This window comes from Crinia signifera, chromosome 6 (genome assembly GCF_055691185.1).
Source record: "Crinia signifera chromosome 6, ASM5569118v1, whole genome shotgun sequence".
Taxonomy (NCBI): domain Eukaryota; kingdom Metazoa; phylum Chordata; class Amphibia; order Anura; family Myobatrachidae; genus Crinia; species Crinia signifera.
The window spans coordinates 98,383,896-98,405,942 of NC_139222.1; the positions used below are offsets into that span (position 1 = coordinate 98,383,896).

Here is a 22,047-nt window from a genome sequence, read left to right on the forward strand (position 1 = left end):
TTGAATAGGGCCCGGCGCCCATGGTCGCCGGTGATTGAATACCCCCCTATATCTTCATACCAATTTGACAAATTGTACATTTTCTTTTCCACATGTGAGAGTGTTAGCACTCTAGGAAAAGAAAAATAAGTAACTGATGCTATAAAGATATGGGTACAAAGCACAGAATAACGCTTGAATTAACAGAAAAACAGTATGTAGAAAATGTAGACATAGGTTTATAGTCAAGCCAGTAAATTAGTCATCTGAAGGCAGAACTCCTGCTCAAATTCAAAGTTCTATAAACAAAATGGTGTCTTGCCACTGGCGGAAAACATATAACACTGCAGAAAGTACAGTCGATTTATAGTTTATTAAAGTGAAAAACATTTTTACTTTAATGCAGATAGTAGAAGCATCTCAGATATGGACTGAACTATAAATGATTTCTTCATATACACAAAACACAGAAAGGGAAGTGTTTTATAGGGGAATCCTGTATATGTATAAAATAGAGACACCACAGTCACAAGGGGTCAGTGCCACAAGAAATTAGAAGTAATATGCTGTGTGGGTGACCCAGTTGGAGGACTGGTCCTTGGTGCGTTTTGCGGAGCTGTGGGAGGTGAAGATGGATTTGTAGGCTTCGGATTTCTTGTCAGTAATTGGTAACGGCCTCTTCGCAGGAGCGGAGGATGATGTGGCGGCATTCTCTGATGTCATGGAGTCTGCTGTATTAAGAGAAACAACTATGACACTTCTGTCTACATACAATCTATATGTTTTAATGTAATAACAAACCAATGCTATATGGCATCAACACACCACTAACCTGCTTTACAAGGGAGCTACATTTTTGTACAAACTAGCCAGATAGTTTTTATTTAAAGGTTTTAAAAACAGAAAAAAATAAAGGTCATCTAAATTGTATACTTTCATGGTCAATGTTCAAGATACTAATTGTTGACAAAATTAGAATATTTAGTTGGTTATCCATCAGATATCTGTTTTCATTATTTGAATTTATCTGCCTACAGATTCTTTCCTCATTCCTACACCAGTAAGAATTCTGCCATCTGGCTCTGCTTTACGAATACGCTGCAATAGGCTATAAAATACAGCTTTTTGCGCTGAACTGGAGAGATAGCACAGCAGGATGGAAAGCTGAGTCCCATCTACAGACCTGACTAATACTGCTTGTGCAGCCTGAGGTGACAGGCCATGTAGATTGTCCGCAACTTTTAAAATAAGCAGGTAAATCAAAATGGAAGAAAAAAGGCTCATCATGAATCAAATAGTTACTACATAATAATAATAAATATATATAGATATTCCCCCCCAGCTGTAAGCTAGTTGTGGCAAATGTGTTTATTCCGGCGGCTCATTCACAGACAGTGGGGCAGATGTATGAACCAGCGTTAAGTGAGTGCGCATGTGCGGGGCGGCGGGGGAGCCAATAAGGAGAGACACTCTCGCTGGGCATAACAGCTCTCCTTATCGGCTTTGGGGGGGGTTAATACATCTGCCTATAACGTTTCCCGCTTCTCCACGTTATGCTGGAGAAGCGGGACTCTTTATGTGCAAAACGTTATAGGTAGATTCATACATCTGCCCCAGTGTCTGAGTTGCAGGTTTAAACTGTCACAGTGTGATGTGGCTTTTCTTACACGTGATACACATGCATAGAGTGTATGATGAGGGACACATGTAAGCGGCAGATAAGATGGTGACTGCCCCACCCTTAATAGCCAGCTAGCATATCTTAAGTTTAATTCTAATATGATAGCAATTACCATGTTTAGAACTGTGAGAGAGAAGGAACATGCTGCTTGTAAGATTGCAGCAGGGCCCTCCTACCTACAAGTCTGTCTGTTGTTACCCAGTTTATTTTATCACGGTCTACTATTGTAAAGCGCAACGGAATCTGCTGCGCTATATAAGAAACTATAAATAAATAAATGCAGAAAAATGGGGTCCCTTTATACAGCTGTCTATTAAGTGTCACTCTGCCTGTAATGTTAGAATTATTTTAGATGGAATAAAGGCCACCCTTTGTACCGTCCCATTTAGACCTTGTACTAGTTCTAGCCGATACAGAAACATGAAGGGGTGGCATATATACATGCACGCATGTTATCATGCAAGGAATATATGCTGGATCGACTCCTATTGGCCAGGGGGAGGCTTAACACTGTAATAGCTTATGCCGATTCCCGGGATCCGCACCACTGCACTCCTTGGTCGGCAGCCCAGGAGCCTCTGGTTACAACTATCAACCTATCACTATGCAATAGGTCTTTCACCAGACAGTACTGCACATCATAAGACCATTATGAAACAGCTTGATGTATTAACCATTTTAATAATGTTATATAGAAAATACATTTACAAAGATGGCTTTTGCAATATTACCTGCACAATTGCTGCTGGAAACAAAACTGATTTTATCTCTGGTGCTCTTCTTGCTTCCATCTGTTGTTCCAGAGGGTCCTGCAGAACCTGGAGCAGATAATGGAAATGTTATTAATCTATGAAATGTGGGAACTACAGATGTACCTGAATACATGTCATGTGACTTTTTTCCATTACAATGTATCTTATTAGCAAATCTGTAAACAGGATGCTTATTCTGTTGATTAACCTGCTATACTGCATGCCTACATTCTGTGTGTAAATGACTGCATACAAAATGCTATGTTACAGAGTCTTACTGGCAAACACTGTAACGTAGCATTTTGTATGCAGAGACAGCCGTAGTCACACACAGAACATAGTCATATTACATATTTTAATCAGTAGAAGCTGCTTGGATGTCCGATTCCCATAAAGTAAGAGGAACTGTAACTAAAATGGCTGCAAGTAAAGATGCTCAGCGCTACTGAGTTACCATGGCATAAAGCAACTAGAAGGACTGTTTAACGTACAAGGGGGTTTGACATATGTGGATACATCTGTAGGACTGAGCTCTGAATGATCAGGGAAACTATGCTATTGGAATCTTTAGGAAAATAGGCACAAATAAGCACATTATTGTAACCTTTTTCTAATTGTGCAAACAGAAGGAAAGCAAGTGTCTGATTGGTGACAACTTGCACAGGCAATCGTTACCATTTTAGTAACTAACGTTTACAGCATTACTGTCACACACACACGCAGAGCTGTTTACCTTCCGCTGTAGCAGCATTTGTAACAGCACTCTCCACAGTTTTGGGCTTCTTGGATTTCTACAATAAAAAAAAACAAAATAGTTTTATTGCTCTCACAACATAGGAAACTTACAGCCTGAGATTTGACAGAATTGCTTAGTAGTAAGTGCTATACACTTGCATTATGCACTGAGGTCTATGTATAGGTTTTACCATTCCTGATATAACACAGTCCATCCTGTTTCTTTACAGCTGTTTATTTTTTTTTTTTTCACCCAAGCAAAGAGTTCCTGTTGTGCCCTTAGTATCATAGTACATAGAACATAGTATCCAACAGTTTGAGTTCTCTCTGTTATACATTGAGGATGCTGTACTTGGTGTACCAAGCACTTAATAGTAAAACATTTTTTTACATCCCCAAAGTTATTGTTTTTCTATTTTAGATCATTCCTACACAACAAATAAATATTTGAATGATAAGCTGCTTTCCCACTGCAGACCCGTTTTAAGTTACAGGTAATCTTAAACGGTATTTAGCATTCCCACTGCAGCAGATTACAGTTTTAAATGCCATTTAAGTACCATTCCCATTGCAGGTAAAACGTTTTAGCAGCACAAATGAGTGCCTGTGACTTTAATGGGCTTTTCAGGGTTGTGGGGAGTGTCACAACACAGGCAACAACCAATTGCTTGAATTGTAGCCTGTTTACATTAAGAATACCGTTTAAGATGCATTCCCATTGCCTCTTAAACAGTAGATTACAGTTTAAAACACTGCTTTGAAAACGGTTTGAAATACCGTTTAACTTTAAACGGTATTTCAACTCTGGCACTTTCCCACTGCAGCCTTAAACGGTATTTTGCCCTAAAAAATCGGCAATATACCGTTTTAAGGCTGCAGTGGGAAAGGGGCAGGACACAGCCTGGCCATGTGTCTGCGTTATAGTTATCCCATGTGATGCGTTGGCTTTTATAGTTTGTAGTTTAAGACCACATTTAAGCAGGCTACATGCTATAAACAATCTTTCCAATCTGATTGGAATGAAAATCTGGTCATTTCTGGAATCAAATGACAATTTCACTCCCAAACATGGAAAATCGACAAAAATGGTCATATCAATTTATGCAACTGGCTGCTTTTGTCCATTTTCCAACTTCACATGTTTCCTTAATTCTCACATTAATATCATTAGTACCTTTGTGAAAACTTCTTGGGGATGTGTCTGGCGAAAAGAAAGAACAATGGAGGTGGCCATAAACCAGAATCTTACACACTTTCTGTATTGTATAGCAACAGAAACATGAAAGTAAGTGCCCAAAGGCTCTATGAATGTAAGAATATCCCCACTGGTTGACCAGTGTGAGAATACCGATCACTAATTCCATGGGAAACGACAGGTCCAGAATCGTGAGATAGCTTCCAAGTGTTTTTTTGACAGGGATAGTAAGCAAAAATAAATTTCTTCTTGAGTGCTGGTAAAAAACATCGGATTATACTCACCGATAATTCCTTTTCTTCTTAGAGACCATGGCAGCCTTAACATTGGGATTTCATCCCTCCTCCTCGTAATTAGACAGGTTACTTTTTTCCCAGGGACCTCCCCTTCCTGTATAAATCCCTGCTCCTCCCAGACCCTGGTGTCTTTTCGAGTGTCTCCTTCCATTCCTGGGAAAAAAGAACACAAAGGGAGGGCAAACCATGGCTGCCATGGTCTCTAAGAAGAAAAGGAATTATCGGTGAGTATAATCCGATGTTTTCTTCTACGATCCCATGGCAGCCTTAACATTGGGAAATACCAAAGCCAATAAGAAAGGGAGGGACACGAAAGCATGTTCTATAGACTTTTACTTTTTAAACACACTCTGCAAAACTTGACTCCCAAATTGAGTTCTTGATACATCTAGCTCATAATGCCTTGAAAAGGTATGGACTGAGGACCAAGTAGCGGCGTCGCACAGATCCTTGACTGATGCATTCGCCTTCAGAGCCCAGGAAGTCGCCGTAGCCCTCGTGGAGTGTGCCGAAATGATCGCCGGAACTTCTCTTCCTTCCAATTTGTATGCAAATGAGATAACTTCTCTCAACCATCTAGCGATGGTCTGCTTGGTAGGTGTAAGCCCCTTTCTGGCTCCTTCCGGGATGATGAACAGGCTTCTTGATTGCCTAACGTCCTCCATTCTTTGTAGGTAAATGGTAATACATCTTACCACATCTAGTCTGTGTAACAATTCTTCTTCTTCACTCTGTGGGTCAGGATAGAATGAAGGTAGCGAGATCTCCTGATTGAGGTGGAATTCAGAAATCACCTTTGGAACGAAATGTGGATTCGTCTTTAAAACAATCCTTCCTGGAAGTATCTTTAAATAAGGTTCTTCCGCCCAAAGGGCTTGTAGTTCACTGACTCTTCTTGCCGATGTTATGGCAACTAAGAATACTGTCTTCCATGTTAAATGTCTCAACGAAGTCTCGGACAAAGGTTCAAATGGAGTTTTCATTAAGGTCGTCAAAACCAAATTCAGATCCCATGATGCTACTAGCGCTCTAATTGGAGGTCTCATCCTTTTAATTGCGTTACAGAATCTTATAATCAACTGCTCCTCTGCTAGCCTTCTCTCCACCAGGACGCTCAAGGCTGAGATCTGCACCTTTAATGTAGAGTTGGCCAGACCTTCGGAGAACCCTCTACACAGGAACTGTAGAATCTCTGCTGTGGATGTCTCTTGGATTGGTAATGTCACCCCTCTCCAGTTGATAAAGGTACGCCATACCCTATAGTAGATATTTGAAGAAACTTTCTTCCTTGCTTGTAGCAGGATCGCCACCACTTGGTCTGACAGACCTTTCTGCTTCAAGGAGTTCCTCTCAATCTCCAAGCCGTCAAAGCTAGCGTAGCTGGATCCGGGTGAAGCACTTGATCCTGTCTTAACAAATCTGGTCTCAGTGGGAGGGTCCATGGACCTAGAATCGCCAATCTCTGTACTGTTGCGAACCAGGATCTCCGAGGCCAGAAAGGAAGGATTATTATCACCTCTACCTGATCCTCCATTATTTTCTTTAGCACTTTGTGAATCAATGGAATAGGTGGGAACACATACCCTAATCGGAACACCCATTGGACTGACAAGGCATCTGCTGCTGATGTTTGGGGTAGCCAAAATCTGGAGAAGAATTTCTCTACCTTTTTGTTCAAATGTGTTGCCATGAGGTCCACTTCTGGAACTCCAAACCGGCTGGTTAGTTCCCTGAAAGTCTCTCCATTCAGCTCCCACTCGCCTGGGAGGATCTGCTTTCGACTGAGAAAGTCTGCTAGCACATTCTGTTCCCCGGGCATGAATAAGGCTGTTAGTGAATTCAGATTCTCCTCTGCCCATGACACTATTTTCGCAACTACATTCATTAGGGACTTGCTCCTCGTGCCCCCCTGATGATTTAGGTAGGCCACAACTGAGGTATTGTCGGAGAAGATTCTTAAATCTGACTTCCTGATTCTTGGAGAAAAGAACTCGATTGCTCTCCATACCGCCTCGGCCTCTCGCCAATTGGATGAATTCCGACTTTCTCCTTTTGTCCATAGCCCTTGTACCGTCTCTCCTTCGGAATGGGCTCCCCAGCCCGATTGGCTCGCGTCGGTTGTAATGACTACAAACTTGGGCACCTTCAACGATGTCACCTTGTCCCTCAGGGTTGGCTTGCTCCACCATGACAGAGATTTCCTTGCTTTGTCCGGAATTGACACCTTCTCTGTTTTTGTCCATCTTCTCTTTAGGTATGGCAACACTGCCCACTGTAATTCTCTCATGTTCCATTGAGCCCATGGAACTATCCCGATCGTGGATGACATCATTCCCAGAAGCCTCACCCAATCTCTGAGAACTACAACTCTTCTTTCTGCCAAGGCGACTGTTAGTTCTCTTATCTTCACACATCTTTCCTCTGACAGGGAAATGTTGAACTTCACGGAATCTATCATCACTCCCAGAAACTTTATTCTTTGTGTTGGCTCCAGCTGGCTCTTTTCTTCGTTCACTAGCCATCCGTGCGACTGCAAGTGCTCCCTTACTATCTTGAGCTGTTTCATTAGAATTTGCTTGGAAGGAGCAGCTATCAAAATATCGTCCAAATAAGGCCACAGCAGAATTCCCCCTCTTCCTGAGATTCGCTATCACTGTTATTAGCACCTTGGTGAATACCCTCGGGGATGAGGCTAACCCGAAGGGGAGGCACGTGAACTGATAGTGTTTTCCCTTGATTGAAAACCTGAGAAATTTTCTGTGACTGATGTGGATCGGAACATGATAGTAGGCGTCCTTTAAGTCTAGAGACACCATGAAGTCTCCTCTTCTTACTCCTGCTGTGATCGTCTTCATAGTTTCCATTTGGAATTTTCTTACTTTCAGGTATTGATTCAGACGCCTTAGGTCTATTATAGTTCTGAAACCTCCTGTATTCTTCCTGACTAGGAAAAGATTGGAGTAAAACCCCTCCATCCTTTGTTCTGATGGAACCGGTTCTATTGCCCTTATTAGTAACAGATTGACTATGATTTTCTTCAATTCTCTCTTCTCCAACTTTGTTTTCGGATCTCTTGATTCCATAAAATAATTCTTGATAGGTATCTGAGCAAACTCCAGCTGATAACCCTCGGACACTATGTTCTGAACCCAAATGTCCTGAACTGAATTCCCCCAAATGTTGGCAAATAGTAACAGCCGGGCTCCTACCGGGGGAAACTGCTGACTGTCATTGTCTGCCACCTCTTCGGAAGTTTTGACGAAAGGACTGGCGAGAAGAGGCGAAAGCCCCTCTTTGATTGTATGGCCTACCCGGCCTATAAGACTTGGCTTCTCTGAACGCTTGTCTGGAGCCTGAAGGATATTGGAAACGAGTCTTCCTATCTTGAGGTAATTTCAAGGATTTACCTCCCGTGAGCCTATGAATTAGCGCATCCAATTTGGTCCCAAATAGGAATGCTCCTTCAAAAGGTAATGATACTAGACGGTTTTTTGAATTGGAGTCAGCAGCCCAGGGCCTTAGCCATAAAGCTCTTCTTGTGGCTACTCCAGCTGACATAGCCCTGGCTGCAAATGTTGTCACATCCAATGAGGCCTCGCATAAGAACTCCACCGATTTCTGGATCACCTCTAAATTCTTTAATAGATATTGTCTGGAGATTTTCTCCTCAATGTCATTATGAAGAGTGGCACACCATACCCTAAGGGCCCTGGCTACCGATGCCATAGAAACACCCGCCTTCAAAGACACAGCCGTGGAGAAGTGTAGTTTTCTTAATGAGTTCTCCATCCTTCGATCCATTGGATCCTTGAAGGAGGCTCCGTCCTCCAACGGTAAGGTAGTGCGAGATGTAACCTCCGCCACAGCTGCATCAATTCTTGGTAGTCCGCACCATTTAATAAAATCATCATCTTTAATGGGATACATCCGGTCAACTCGGAACAACTTGCCCTGTTTTTTCTCCACATTCGTCCATTCTTTATTAATGACCTCTTTGATTACACGGTGTACCGGAAAGGATCTTGTCTTTTTCGACCTATCCTCAAATAAAACATCCGCCCCCTCCACGGGAGTTACCGGATCTTCATAATTCATGGTTTTATATATATTTTTCAGAATAATCTCAACTGTCTCAAAATTGAATATTCTAGTGTCTTCCTTAATTTCACCAGGCTCATCATCAGCAACCTGTGCCCCGTCATGCTCATCAGAAGTATTGGGATCCTCATATGGCAGACCTGCCTGATCTCTGGACCTCTTAGAGCCCTGATCTTCCCTGTATTCTGTTTTGGAAACGAAAGAGTCTCTCATCCAGTCCATCAAATCCTTAAGCATCTTAGTATGACTATCACTACTTGCTCCTGAGTCCTGTTTAGGTTGTACTTCACACTGTCCACATAGTGTTTTGCCTTGTACAAATTCAAACTTTCTGTCACAGTTCATGCAGCATGTTTCTCTATGCTTTTTCTTAATTGTTTTCTTCCTAGCTCCAGCCTGTACCTCATTTTCCGGCACACTATGGAGAAAGAAAGCCTGTCACTATGCTATAACAAAAAACCCTATTCCTAATAGCATAAAAAATAACAAGGCTCACCTCACAGGGGCACTCTCTTCTCTAGTGGGGGAAGGCAGATTCTGCTGTTCCATACTGTCAAAGGACCTGAATGAACATATTCCCATGAGAGATATCCTATAAACATCTGAGGTATCCGAGTAGTAAGGAAGTGTCCTACCTTAAACCGGCTAAACAAAGTCACTGCCACTGGCCTCTCAGAAACGCTGTACCACCGCTTGCTCAGAGATCCCTCTGCTTCCATACAAGCTGCCATAGTGCCGTTCGTACAGCGGCTTTTGACTGTGCAGAGCGCGCCTGGGCGTGCTGTTGCCGGAAATGGCGTACCGCAATGCATTGTGGACGCTGTAGTCCTGCCGCAGCGGAAGCGCGTCACCGCCACGCTGAAAGCCTAGCGTCGGCGGAAGTAGCCTCCGGCGCTCTGAATCCTGGTGCTTGTAGTCGCACACGCTGCCTGGACGCCGCAGCTCTCTGTAGCAGTACCATCTGGATTTCCGCAGCGGTTTAAAGGTGATATACATATATGCTTCTTGGGAGACTTACCCATCCGCTCCTGCCTTTTTACATGGACAGTACTCTTTAGAGCCACGCTTCCATGTTGCTCTTCCCATAGTGACCCCCTGTATCTATGAAGTGAGCCCAAAATAAAGTAACCACTCCTGCCTCTAACTACACAAGGAGACAGGAAAAAAAGACACCAGGGTCTGGGAGGAGCAGGGATTTATACAGGAAGGGGAGGTCCCTGGGAAAAAAGTAACCTGTCTAATTACGAGGAGGAGGGATGAAATCCCAATGTTAAGGCTGCCATGGGATCGTAGAAGAAATACATCTTCTATTACTTTCTTATATCTTATAGAATACAAACATCTTTAATGTACAAACATGTAATTTAAAAAAACAAAAACAAAAAATAAACACCATGTTATCTGGCAAGTTTATATCTATAGTGTAACCAAATCATTTTTTACAACCTAAACGCAGTCTGAGTTTTACATATGTAACCATGGAATGGCTCCTTCAGTTATACTGCAGTGTCTCCTTAAGGCAGGGATGGGGAACCCTTGGCTCTCCAGATGTTGAACTACACATCACAGCATGCCCTGATACAATTTTGCTATTTGGCCATGCTAAAACTGTAGCAGGGCATGCCGGGATGTGTAGTTCAACAACAGCTGGAGGGCCGAAGGTTCCCCGTCCCTGCCTTAAGGGAATGTGACTGTGCCAATGAAAATAATAATAATGAAAGGATTAGGATGTAACAGCGAAGCAGACAAAATACACAGGGCCCCTGGCTGCAATAAGCTTCTCACTATGGTTTTGTCAGATATATAAAAGGACCACAAGTCATGTATGTATACCAGAATGCTGGTACCTATGAGTATATTGATCCATTTCTGAATGCTAACACATGGTGAAGGAATACCATGTTAGGTCAGGCAATTCTCTTCAGGTATTGCGAGATACATTAAGATAGTGATCCCAATACAACTACTACTTAATCATATGGGGAGGGACAGCTGCGGCACTGCTCACTGATGCACTTACCTGTGGCCAATAGCTGTAGCTCAGAAGGCATTGCAAGGGGATGCCAGTCGCTATAGGACTTTATGGCGACTGGCTCTAAAGTGTGGTGCAAACAATACTATTAATCCTATGGCAGTGCTGTTGAATTTACAAGCTACCCATTTTCTATGCTTCTGGGTAGAAAAATTTAAGATAGCAAAAAAGGTTATATAGATATTTAATATTATGGCAGTTTTAGATTTCAGGGTCAAAACTGCCACTGGCTACTAACGTACTCTATTGGTTTAAAGCAGCGGTTCCCAACTTTTTTTCTCTCCCGTACCCTTGATTAGTCTTTTCATTTATGAGTACCCCCTCCTATCAATTTGATATATCCACAGTACTTACGAGTGGAAGTGAGCAGTATGCGTGTACTTATATTAAGGAGTAGCAGAAGAGTAGTGTGAAGCCAGGAATTGGACCTCTCCGTGCCTGGCCGCTGGCTGTGTACTGTTTCCAGGGCTCACGCTAATGCCTTTAGGATTAATGCCACTGCTTTGTCCACCCGTCTCAGTGCGGTCATATGATTGCTGGTGCCTGAGGGCAGTGCGGGTAGCTCCCAGTGGATTGCTGGTCAGGCAAAAGCACAAGGAGACGCTGAAGACACTGCAGATGGAACCGGAACTGATGCAACGTGGTTTGTCTCCATGGCAATGGGAATAATCTTCTGCCATCAAAATATTTTTTCTTCTTCCACCATTAACTCTATTATTTTCAAGTACCCCCAACTGGTCTGCAGAGTACCCCCAGGGGTACTAGTACCCCAGGTTGGGAACCACTGGTTTAAAGAATGAAAAAATGGTCTCACCTTCTCCATTCTAGCCTTTAATCTTCTTTCTTCCATTTTCTTCCTCAGTTCTTCCACTTCATCTTTACTGCCATTCAATAGGATGAGATCTGTGTCTTGAAACCGTGCACCACACTAATGGGGAACCAATGAAACAGTAACAACCTTAAATACATAAGACACATACACACAAGCATTACAATAGGAAATCCTGTGTAAAGCATAGTAATGATATGATCAGCCATAAAAGTTCTCAGACTATATAACTAAGGGGCGCACAGGTTCTATGATGAAGCAAGCACATTGTGAGCTGTGTGCGCCACATATACTCCCTCCTGGGTGACCATGTGATCAATCGCTCCGACTTCCTCATATGATGCAACACAATAAAGAAGAAACTCTGCCCAGGTTACATCAACCCCAGATCCATAACCAAATCCATGACTAATCTATATGCCTACTAGAATTAGCTTAAATCTGTCCAAAAGGAAGGTCCTAGCCACTAACTTCAATATAAACATGGGAATTGTTTAATCAAGCAGTGTGTGTGTAGTTATACATACAGTACAGCATGATGTGTGTCATTGTCTTGACAGATTCTATTCTCTTTGTTCTGTTCTATTCCTTTGACAGGAATAGAACAGTGTTAACTTGATGTCCTCATCAGTACAATTTGGATGTACACACTTGGTGCTTAGTGGTTGAGAAGTACATTTGTGCAAGGCCCATTGTTCTGGATGGACTTAAAGACTGCAGAATACCAGACCATTCATCGCAGCCATGCACAATGCCTGATGGGATAACAGACCAAATTTTTAGAGCTGGAGACAGTGGTGATCACATCCCATTCTGTTGAACTTTGACATCTAGCATTCAAGTGTGTATGGGACATAAAGTGTGTATGGGACATAAAGTCCCATACACACTAAGCAATATTTCAAAGTTAGCTTTCATTTTGCGGTTCGTTAACTATGTATTTCATTGGAGCACATCGTTCACAAAGGCCGTGATGCTGAATGCCACCTTTATCCTACTGCTTCGTAAGGAGCAAGTTCTGGCTGCCACTGAATGGACTGCAAATAATGAAGACACACTCACACCACATAGAATAGGTGTAAAATAAGATGGTGAATGAAGGCTCGGTTTATATGCTTATTGGCTCAAAATAATAAGAATATGTGTTTAAATAAGTAGGTTTGCAGGTCACAAAGTCACAGGGCATATGGCCACTTGCAGTACTAGTACAAGCTTATCCAAACAGTGGAAGGCTGCCGAAGCATGCTAGCATCAGCATTGCACCATATAAATATGCTACAATATCACTAAGGGGGACGAGTCAGCTCGGCGCGGAAGGGGCCAAATTCGTCCCTGTTCCGATGGTGGGTGTCTGCACATGTGCATATTTGTGTGAACGCCTTCGGCGAGTATCACACTCTCTGGATGTGTTCGCACAGGTAGGGGAGGGCGTACCCATAATAATGCTGGGCGTTCAACTGGGTATGCAGACGTGGTGATTTAGGGCAGGCAGCTGACGTCACATGACATCAGTGCCCACCCTGTCTTTGGTGGATAACAGCAGAAATAGCCAGTTTTCACTAACTTATTTCTGAAGGTGAAAGAAATCATTTGATGGTCGGCGACCATCGAATGATTCCTCATCCCTTCGGTCACATGCGAGGTGATGTGTGCCCGGACACATCCCCTCGCATGTTACAACGCCGTTCACAGATATATTGCTCGTACTCACTGGCCGATGGTGCATCGATATATCAGCTGGTCAATAGAATGCCCGATATATCTGCTAATGTGTACGCACCTTTAAGCTGGGTACACACACAAAAGATATCTGTCCAATCTATCTGCTGAGAACAAAAATCTGGCAATGTACAGGAGCAAATGAAAATCAACCATTTGCCTCAAAACGGATAAAAATGACCGTTCGGATACATTTGATAAATTAAATGGCTTTAAACAATTTGTCTTAATGGCCATTGTCTCTTTTTCAGTGTTTGGGAGCAAATATTCCATTCTCATATGATTCCATACTTTTGTTCCCACCAGATAGATTGGACAGATAAATCTGTAGGTGTGTATCCAGACGAAGTGTGCCTTGAGGATTGAGATTGGGAATGCCTAATACTGTGGGAGTGAATAGGGAGCAAGCAGGCAACACCTGAAAACTACATGTAGACTATACGTTCTCATGCACCACAAACAACTACATAAAATAAATGTCTATAGTAGTAGCAAAATACAGATATAGATAGATAGATAGATAGATAGATAGATATAGCACATGGCTCTTGTCACCAATCCTTAAGTCTATGTGGATCCTCAATCATTTGTTTTAAGCCCAGTTAGGGCAACTGCAGGCTGTGCTTGGCGATGTGCCGAAGCACTTTTGCTCAGCACACATCGCTGCACACACTGCTCAGCACCCGCAATTTGTGATGAGCAGGGTTTTGCCTATTGTTTATAGGTAAAACCCCGCAATCTAGCAGGACAGACAGTACTCTCCTTCTGTAGTGAATGCTGAGCAAAAATATTTAAATTTAGAGGATCTGCTTTTGCCATGTCTCCCTCTGGCTTAATTCTTATTATTCCTACATTTCATTTTCTGCTTTCACTTATAAAGTTTTGCTCTCTATATCTACTGACTGTTCCATTTCCTGAAAGCCTTTGCACACCTGATCACCTTCTCAACCTCCTTGCATCTTGCCGTCCTCTCCCAGTTTACTCCTCATTGTCATCATTATATTGATTCTGTTTATTTTCTAAAGGCCATCTTTTTTGCTTTAATACTAGTAGATAGCTTTTTGTTGCTTTTAGTATTGCACTTTTTAGTTTTCCCACCTCTTCTTTAGGTTCCTTCAATCTGCCGAGGAATTGCTTTTGCATCTCCCCATTTTTGCAAAAGTCAGTTTCTGACCAATTGTCTGTGGGATGCTCACTGAAAGGAATTTAGAAATTTGCCAGTTGTGGCTGAACTTGCAAAAGACACATTGGGTGAGATTTAATAGGATGAGAGATTCAGAAAGTGAGAGATTTGGTAAGAAATCTCCAGTTTTTTTTAAAGCAGCAATCATTTACCCTGCAAAATCAAACTGGTTTTGCAGGGTAAATGATTGCCGCTTTAAAAAAAACTGGAGATTTCTCACCAAATCTCTCACCCTATTAAATCTCACCCCTACTGTCCCTCCTAAATAAATTGTATCCTGTTACAGCTACGTTCAAGTCATGATTCTCACTGCACTATGTAAATAGAAGCAATATCTAAGTCAGCAATGCAGCCACAGCACTTCCTGGGGGGAACCCACACCTCCTGGATATTCCCATGATTAGGGTTCTCTCACACCCATAATACCTTAAAGCCCACTAAAATTACTATAGTGGCAGATGGCATATTTTGGGTCGGACCAGTAACAGAGGGAGACCTCTCTGGAAAGATCTAGTACCCTGAATATGCAAAAGTTACATAAAGTCGGACAGCAGCCACCCTCTGGGGATTCACCAGGGAGACTCTATACTCCATCTGGAATACTTTCTCTCTCCAATTAATTTCTATTTTCCAAGGGGAGACATTAAGTTACCTATTTTCTGATTAACAGTATAAATTTAACATACCTGTCCCTGCTCTGCACTCTAAGAATTTTCTATGCAATTTAATATTTACTGCGGTAGGACATAAGTGGCGTATTTGTGATGCCAGTAACTTATCCTTGTTATCAGATCTACTAAGATTTGTGCTGGCTATTTACCAATAATGCAAGTGTCATGTCTAGGAAATTTAGCATAATTAGACATTAATTGGTCCTTTCGAGACCGTATTAAGCCTGCATCACCTTTTTGCTCTCTCTCTACAATTCGTTTTTCTCTGAGGGTATTCACCATCTGTGAGCATTGACATAACTGTCCTTACATATGGAGGACAGGACACTAATTGTGGTCTCCTAACCATAGCCATTAGGAATGCATATGTGTGCCTCATCAATTTTAATAACTGGCCTTGGAATTATTCCAACATCAGACACTATCTAATAAACTCTGACGGATAGTTTTGAAACATTGTTATTTATGCTTGGACACTGTTTCCAGTTACCAATCTTAAGAATACTGGCATGAGACAACGCATCTGTATTTAGAGATACTATTCATAGATCTAACAAATGCTAAAGAACCTACTCTGTACAATATCCAGAGTGTGTGAATTTAGCACTTTAGGATACATTTATATTATAAGATAATTATCCCTCTGAGAGACTTCATCATTTTTTTGTCACTTGTTTGTCTGTGTGTCAATTATATTTGTGTGTCTCTAGTGTTATTTGAACAAACAATTAAACGTTACATTTTAGCACAAACGAGGGATCACCCTAACCACTACCGTTATTGTGACTAGCACTTCTGAACCAAGCTGGAGGTAATTAAGTGTTTGGAACTTTACCTATTTTCGTACAAGTTCCATATACAGCAGGGCTGGGCAACACCGGCCCTCCAGATGTTGATGAACTACACATCCCAGCATGCATTGCATCAGTTTAAGCATGGCCACATAACAAAACTAATGCAAAGCATCCTGGGATGTGTAGTTCATTAACATCTGGAGGGGCGGTGTTGCCCAGCCCTGATATACAGGGATTATGTAAATAATTTCCTCATAAGAATGCCACGGCAAAAAGGGAGTCTTTTTCCCTTTTTTTCTAAATGCTTACCTTACTTGCAAGGGTGCACCTCTACATCTTTGACTACCAGAGAGAATATCCTTCCCTCTACAGATAATCTAATTGTGGATTTGTTCAGACTAATTAAAACCTAACCTAAATCTAAACCAGTGCAATGGTCCTCCACCCTATTTCCCTTTGCCCCTACATCAATTTACAGACACTCACCTTGTGGCATATGTCTGTTTTGATTTCTTTCAGTGCCCGCTCAGAAAACACACATCCGCAGTGTCTCAGCACACAGAACCTAGGGTAAAGGAGGAGATTTTACATGGGATCCTAACAACGTCACTTTTATTCACTAGTCAAACTTATTTTTTGTATTGTCATGCAGATTGTAGGACTTTTCCTAACCATTGAAAGAAAATGTACATTATGTAAGAATGCTTTTCAAGATTTACATAACATTCCAGTGATACACTTGCCAAGCGGCTACTTAATCCGAAAGATGGTTAAGTGGACACTCAAAGAGAGGAATTTGCTTCCATATAGAAAATGCATAGTGCATATAGGCAGCTAGAGTGCAGCATATGCACCTGCCCTACTCTCTGACCGTACAAGTCTTGTTTATGTTCAGCGCTGCACAGTAGCAGGAGTAAATGCTAAAGATAAAGTATTTCATTCCTATTCCCACTGGGAAGATTTCAGGTGCATACATCAAAAATAGCACCTGACAGTCAGAATCAGTCTACAATTAATGCCAGGTGGTCAAGCACCTAAAATGAATCTGCCATAGGGACGGAAAAAGATGTTCGTGTGAATGGGCAGAGAATAATGACAGAGTAACAATGCCCATTTTCCTGTTACTCTCTATAGTGTTGTGCCAGTTATAAACATTCTGACGGCACACAGCTCACATAGGCCCTTATTCTAGTCGACTCGGACAAATGCGTATTTTCGGACGGGCACAGAGTGTTCTTAGCCCCGCCTACCGTATGGATCGCTCACACCATCCGAATGCGGTAAGACGCAGAGCAAATGGACCGTGAGTGGATGTTTCATGTGAACACCTCCCCCATTCTCCGATGGTCGCCAACCATCGAATGATGGACCGAGCCGTCAGGCAGCACCGAGTGCTCCAGACCACTCAGGCATTTTCCGTATGAAAGCAGGGATATGGGTGACTTCCGGCTATGTCATATGTCCGCCCCCCACATGTGCGTCACGGCCAGATTACCATACGTCCACCCAGCGTTTTCATGGGAACGGCCATGAAACATGGAGCGTACGCATATGGTAATGAGCCCAAACATCCCTTCACGCCCCTCTCCACCCCCTGCTCGGATGGTTCCGACCGATCGTCTTCTGCACGGAACTCACACCGTGTTCGGACGTGCGAGGCGCTCGCACATGCGCAGAAACGCCTCTGCATATGTGCAAACATCAAACATCGGCCGTCCGACCGCACACGCAGCACTTCGACTCAATCAGAATAAAGGCCATTGACAGAAATTAACCTGCCCCCTAAGTTTCATAATTATTATAGGACTTACCGGTGTTTGCCATTCATTTCCAGGCCAACAACAGGACAGATAAACTGTGCACATTGATCGTCGTATTTGTCCCCTTTCGTGTTGCCTTTGTCACCAGCCCAAGCTGGGTTATCACTTAGATTCAACTCAATCACATTCTACCAGAAAAGAATGACACATGTATTCAGGAGGACAAAATCTTTTTCAACTATACAATTAATAAACACAGTTGACCACTACTACAGAGCAAACCAAATCATATTGCCTCTATGCTTTACTAATTTACTGGACATCATCACTAACAAAATGTTCTCAGCACTAACAAAATGCTAACCAGTGAGACGGCCTTTTAATAGATCCTGTGATTATATCTCTTATAATATATTATATGTGTTTAGGAGTACTATTGTTGTATTATGTGATGATTGATTTTGTACGTGTGCATGACACCTGCTTATAGAATAACCAGATTGACTGATTTATTATAAAAAAAAAAATTAAACCCGCACCCCTGCGCAGCTCTATTTTCTGCAAAACCAAGAAGTGAATGATTTCCACATGCAGCAACATATAATGGTATTAATTCTCTGCAGTACACAGGTCATTCCTACATGGCTGCTGCACAAATGGTGCCTATTGGCCTGTTCATTGGGAGGACATAGGGAGCTGTAATGCCAAGTACATGGGGAATTTCACCATAAGTATCATGAAAATAAATGTAAATTGCAGGAGCTATTCTGATGAGACTGTAGGTAAATGTGTAGCTCTCGGCTTAATGATTGCTTTGTAGTGCACTTTACACAGAAAAGGCAAATATCTGATTAGCTGCTAATACAGCACATTTTAGATTTACTAATCAGTAGCCCTCATTCATAGTACCTGGCTAATTTTCTGGTATTCAGTGATGCTGATCTTTGTTATGGTGTCTTAATACTTTTACCATTTGTTAAAGAATCAGAATGAATAGTTTTTGGTTAAGAACACAGAAAATACGACATCCTTTCAAACCAATGTCAGTATATTTAGAGTTCTCTAAAAACGAGCACAAAATATGTGTGAGTAACTTGGACATGTGGAACGCTCAATAGTTACTTTACCTTCATGCTCTTTAAGTGGGCTGCAGACTCTGCGAGGGGTTTTTCCGGAGATTTGTCCAGTAAGAATTCAATAACTGCATCTTTATTGTACAGCCTGTGTGAAAATGAAATAATGGTTAGCTAACATACTGACGGTGTGACAATGAATACGGCAAACTATTGGGGAGGTCGTGCAACAGAATCTGCTGTGCTATATAAGAAATGTATCAATGTGGAGTTTATATGTGTTTTGTTTTTCTTTGTCAATTTGATATTAATTATTTTAGCTATATTAACCATTAAATTACCCATTATTGGTACTGGCAATACGTAATTATTCATTCTATTAGCGCAGCCACTTTCTTTTCTTGCATATCTATTGGGGAGTGGCACCCCCATTTATTGTACTGCAGCTTGACACAAAAGCTCTAGATTCTGCGCCTCCATTAGATAACCCAGTTATCCATTTATTTTTTTCATCTGTTGCCATTTTCTAAGGTATCTGACTTAATTTGACTAGAACGCTTAAAAAAAATGACCCTACACCTCTCCGTGTTTTGGGGCCATAGCGATAGCAGTGCGCTGCCCTATGCATCACTATCGCTGAGCGACTAATATCCTGCATGCAGGATAAATCTAGTCAGATCAGCAAACAGGGCCAGTATTCTCACCTGAGAACACTGGCCCTAATGGATCGCTCAGTACAGTCATCTGGTGTGTATGCCCCTATATGTAATATGATCCGAATTTGCCTGGCTGGTTTTGGATTTTTTTTTTTTTTAACAGCAATCATTTACAAGGCAAAACCATGCCTTGTCAATGATCACGGCTTTGAAATAATGTCCAAGTTCGGACATCACCCTGCACCTCTGGCAAACTTGAGATCCACCAACAGTGCACCAACAGTTTCCACCAACAGTGCACCTGGAAATGAAATGTGTCTATAAGAAATGCAGCACATGTTGGAAAATGTGTAAGTTAGTAATCATTACACCTGTGCACCAGCTAAGTGGTCTGTAAAAAGTGAACTGTCGGTAAATAGCAAAGTCCAGTTTGGCCAGCCCTGGCATAGATTGATACATCCCATACATGGGCCCTCTGAAAAAACATCTCTGACATACCTGCCCAGCTCACAAGCCACTATTGGCTTTTTCAGTTTCTCCTGGCTTAGAGTGCAGTAATACCAGCGGGCAACCAATTCAGCATTTTTGTCAATCTAAAAGAAGACACAAGAAAAAAAATGTGATAAAATAATAATATAACAGCAGCATTTGTGATGTCCTGCATGACAGGCTTATCTCCCAACAAATTTACATTTTACTACTTGCAGCATAGACTGTTTAACGGAATTAGTCCTAATGCTTTAAACTGGAATTCTTAAGGCTGCGTCTACACATTGCAATTTGACAGGTCCCTTTTAAAGGGACCTGTTTGGCAGGAAGGAGACTGCACATTTAAATCTGCATGTATAGTGTTCCCGCTAGGCTGCCCCTCTCGCAGCGCCCCGCTAAAACAGCCTCACGGGGAAGCCCGGCTTCCCCGGCAGCATAGTGACTTTGGAGGGGCCGGGCCCGTCACCTTTGGTGACGGCGGCAGCCGGGACCGCCCCCTTTCATGACAGCGGCGGCCGGGACCGCCCCCTTTCATGACAGCGGCGACCGGGACCGCCCCCTTTCATGACAGCGGCAGCCGGGACCGCCCCCTTTCATGACAGCGGCGGCCAGGACCGCCCCCTTTCATGACAGCAGCGGCCGGGACTGCCCCCTTTCATGACGACCGGACCCGCCCCCTTTCATGACGACCGGACCCGCCCCCTTTCATGATGGTGGCATCCGGGACCGCCCCCAGCTGTGATGTCGGCAGGCCCGGTCCACCCCCCCGGCACCCTGCCCGTTGCGAAACCTAGAGTGAACACTACATGTACACATTGCGTTTTAGCAGAATACAGTCAAACAGGAGCTATTTAGCAAGATGCTTACTCCAAAGGATATATTTACAAGCCTGCTGTATCCTGCTAAAACGCAATGTGTAGACACAAGAAGCTGCATCCTGCAAAACAGGATCCTGTTCGGTACATCCTCATCTTTGCGGCCACCGCTACGAGTTACATTAGCCACTACATGAGCAGCACCATGGTCTCCTTGTGGGCTCGCTTCACTTGCCACAACTTTACTAAAGGTAATAGATGGTGGAGTGGACACAGGAGGGTGGCTATGTAAGTTTCGGAGCATAAACGGTGGCTACAAAGATGAGGAAGTACCTCCTGTTCTTCTGCATCCTGCTAAAACACAATGTGTAAACGCAGCCTAAACAGAAGTTGAAAGACAGACTGATTTGTTGCTGGCAGTAGCAAATATACATTAACAGACACTCCTTAGGAAGATTGAAAATAGGGTGACACAATCCGTGACCCTCCGGGCTCTTAGTGGCTGCCATTGTTGCCTAGTGGTAAATCTGCTACTGGGCATATGGGTGTGGTATAGGGATCCCGACAGTCATTAGCCTGACGTTGGGATCCCGACTGCCCGGACTCAGACAGCATGGTGAGCGCAACAAAGCCCCTTGCTGGCTCACTACCTATTCTATTCTCCCTCTATGGGGGTCGTGGACCCCGACAAGGGAAAATAGCGTTTGGGCACCTGTCTGTCGGCATTTTGACAGTCGGGATCCCGACTGTCGGGACCGCGTCCGGCACCTGGGCATACTACTAGCATTCGTGGACTATACTGGGGCAGTGCTGGCTATAGCTACATAAAAAATATAATACAAAAGGATTATTGGATACTCATAGCAGGTCTGATATATTTCAGCAACAAACAGGTCTGTGCTTCCAACTGCCTGTACGCACTGTTATTCCTGCTAGAGGTGTAATATATTCCCTATACACAGTCACATGATGAGTAGTACCGACACACACTACGACTACTGCTGTTAAGGAACGCTGGGACCTGTAGTTCCCACAGCTGCATCTGCCTGCTGTACACATCGCGCTCTCACCTTCTCCACCTTCTTGGGCCCCTTGACCAGTTCATGGCGTTTGGGGATGGTACCACCGTCACAACCCATCTTACACCGGGAAACAGCGAACACAGCGATAACAACCACAACTGTTACGTAACGTAACAAGGAAATTACGTCAAACAAGCTGTACGTGATAGGTTGGCTGGCAACCTCTCGGTAGCGACTCGGCGCCCTACGCCGGAAGGACCAGACGTCA

At 43.0% G+C, this 22,047-nt stretch overlaps 1 protein-coding gene across 2 annotated transcripts; it reads right to left on the reverse strand.

Moving 5' to 3' along the window:
- Positions 1–333: 333 nt before the first annotated feature.
- RTF2 (replication termination factor 2) lies at positions 334–22,047 on the reverse strand. 2 transcript variants are annotated; one of them, XM_083146530.1, is made up of 9 exons: positions 21,828–22,047; positions 19,952–20,046; positions 18,852–18,945; positions 17,776–17,912; positions 16,451–16,529; positions 11,583–11,696; positions 3,146–3,203; positions 2,392–2,478; positions 334–707 (listed from the first exon to the last, which is right to left on the reverse strand). In XM_083146530.1, the coding sequence occupies exons 1-9, from the start codon at positions 21,894–21,896 to the stop codon at positions 532–534; spliced, it is 909 nt and encodes a 302-aa protein (XP_083002656.1). In that variant the 5' UTR covers positions 21,897–22,047; the 3' UTR covers positions 334–531. The 2 variants fall into 2 exon arrangements, with proteins under 2 accessions (XP_083002656.1, XP_083002655.1); XM_083146529.1 differs by having other exon boundaries at positions 334–710; positions 21,828–22,045.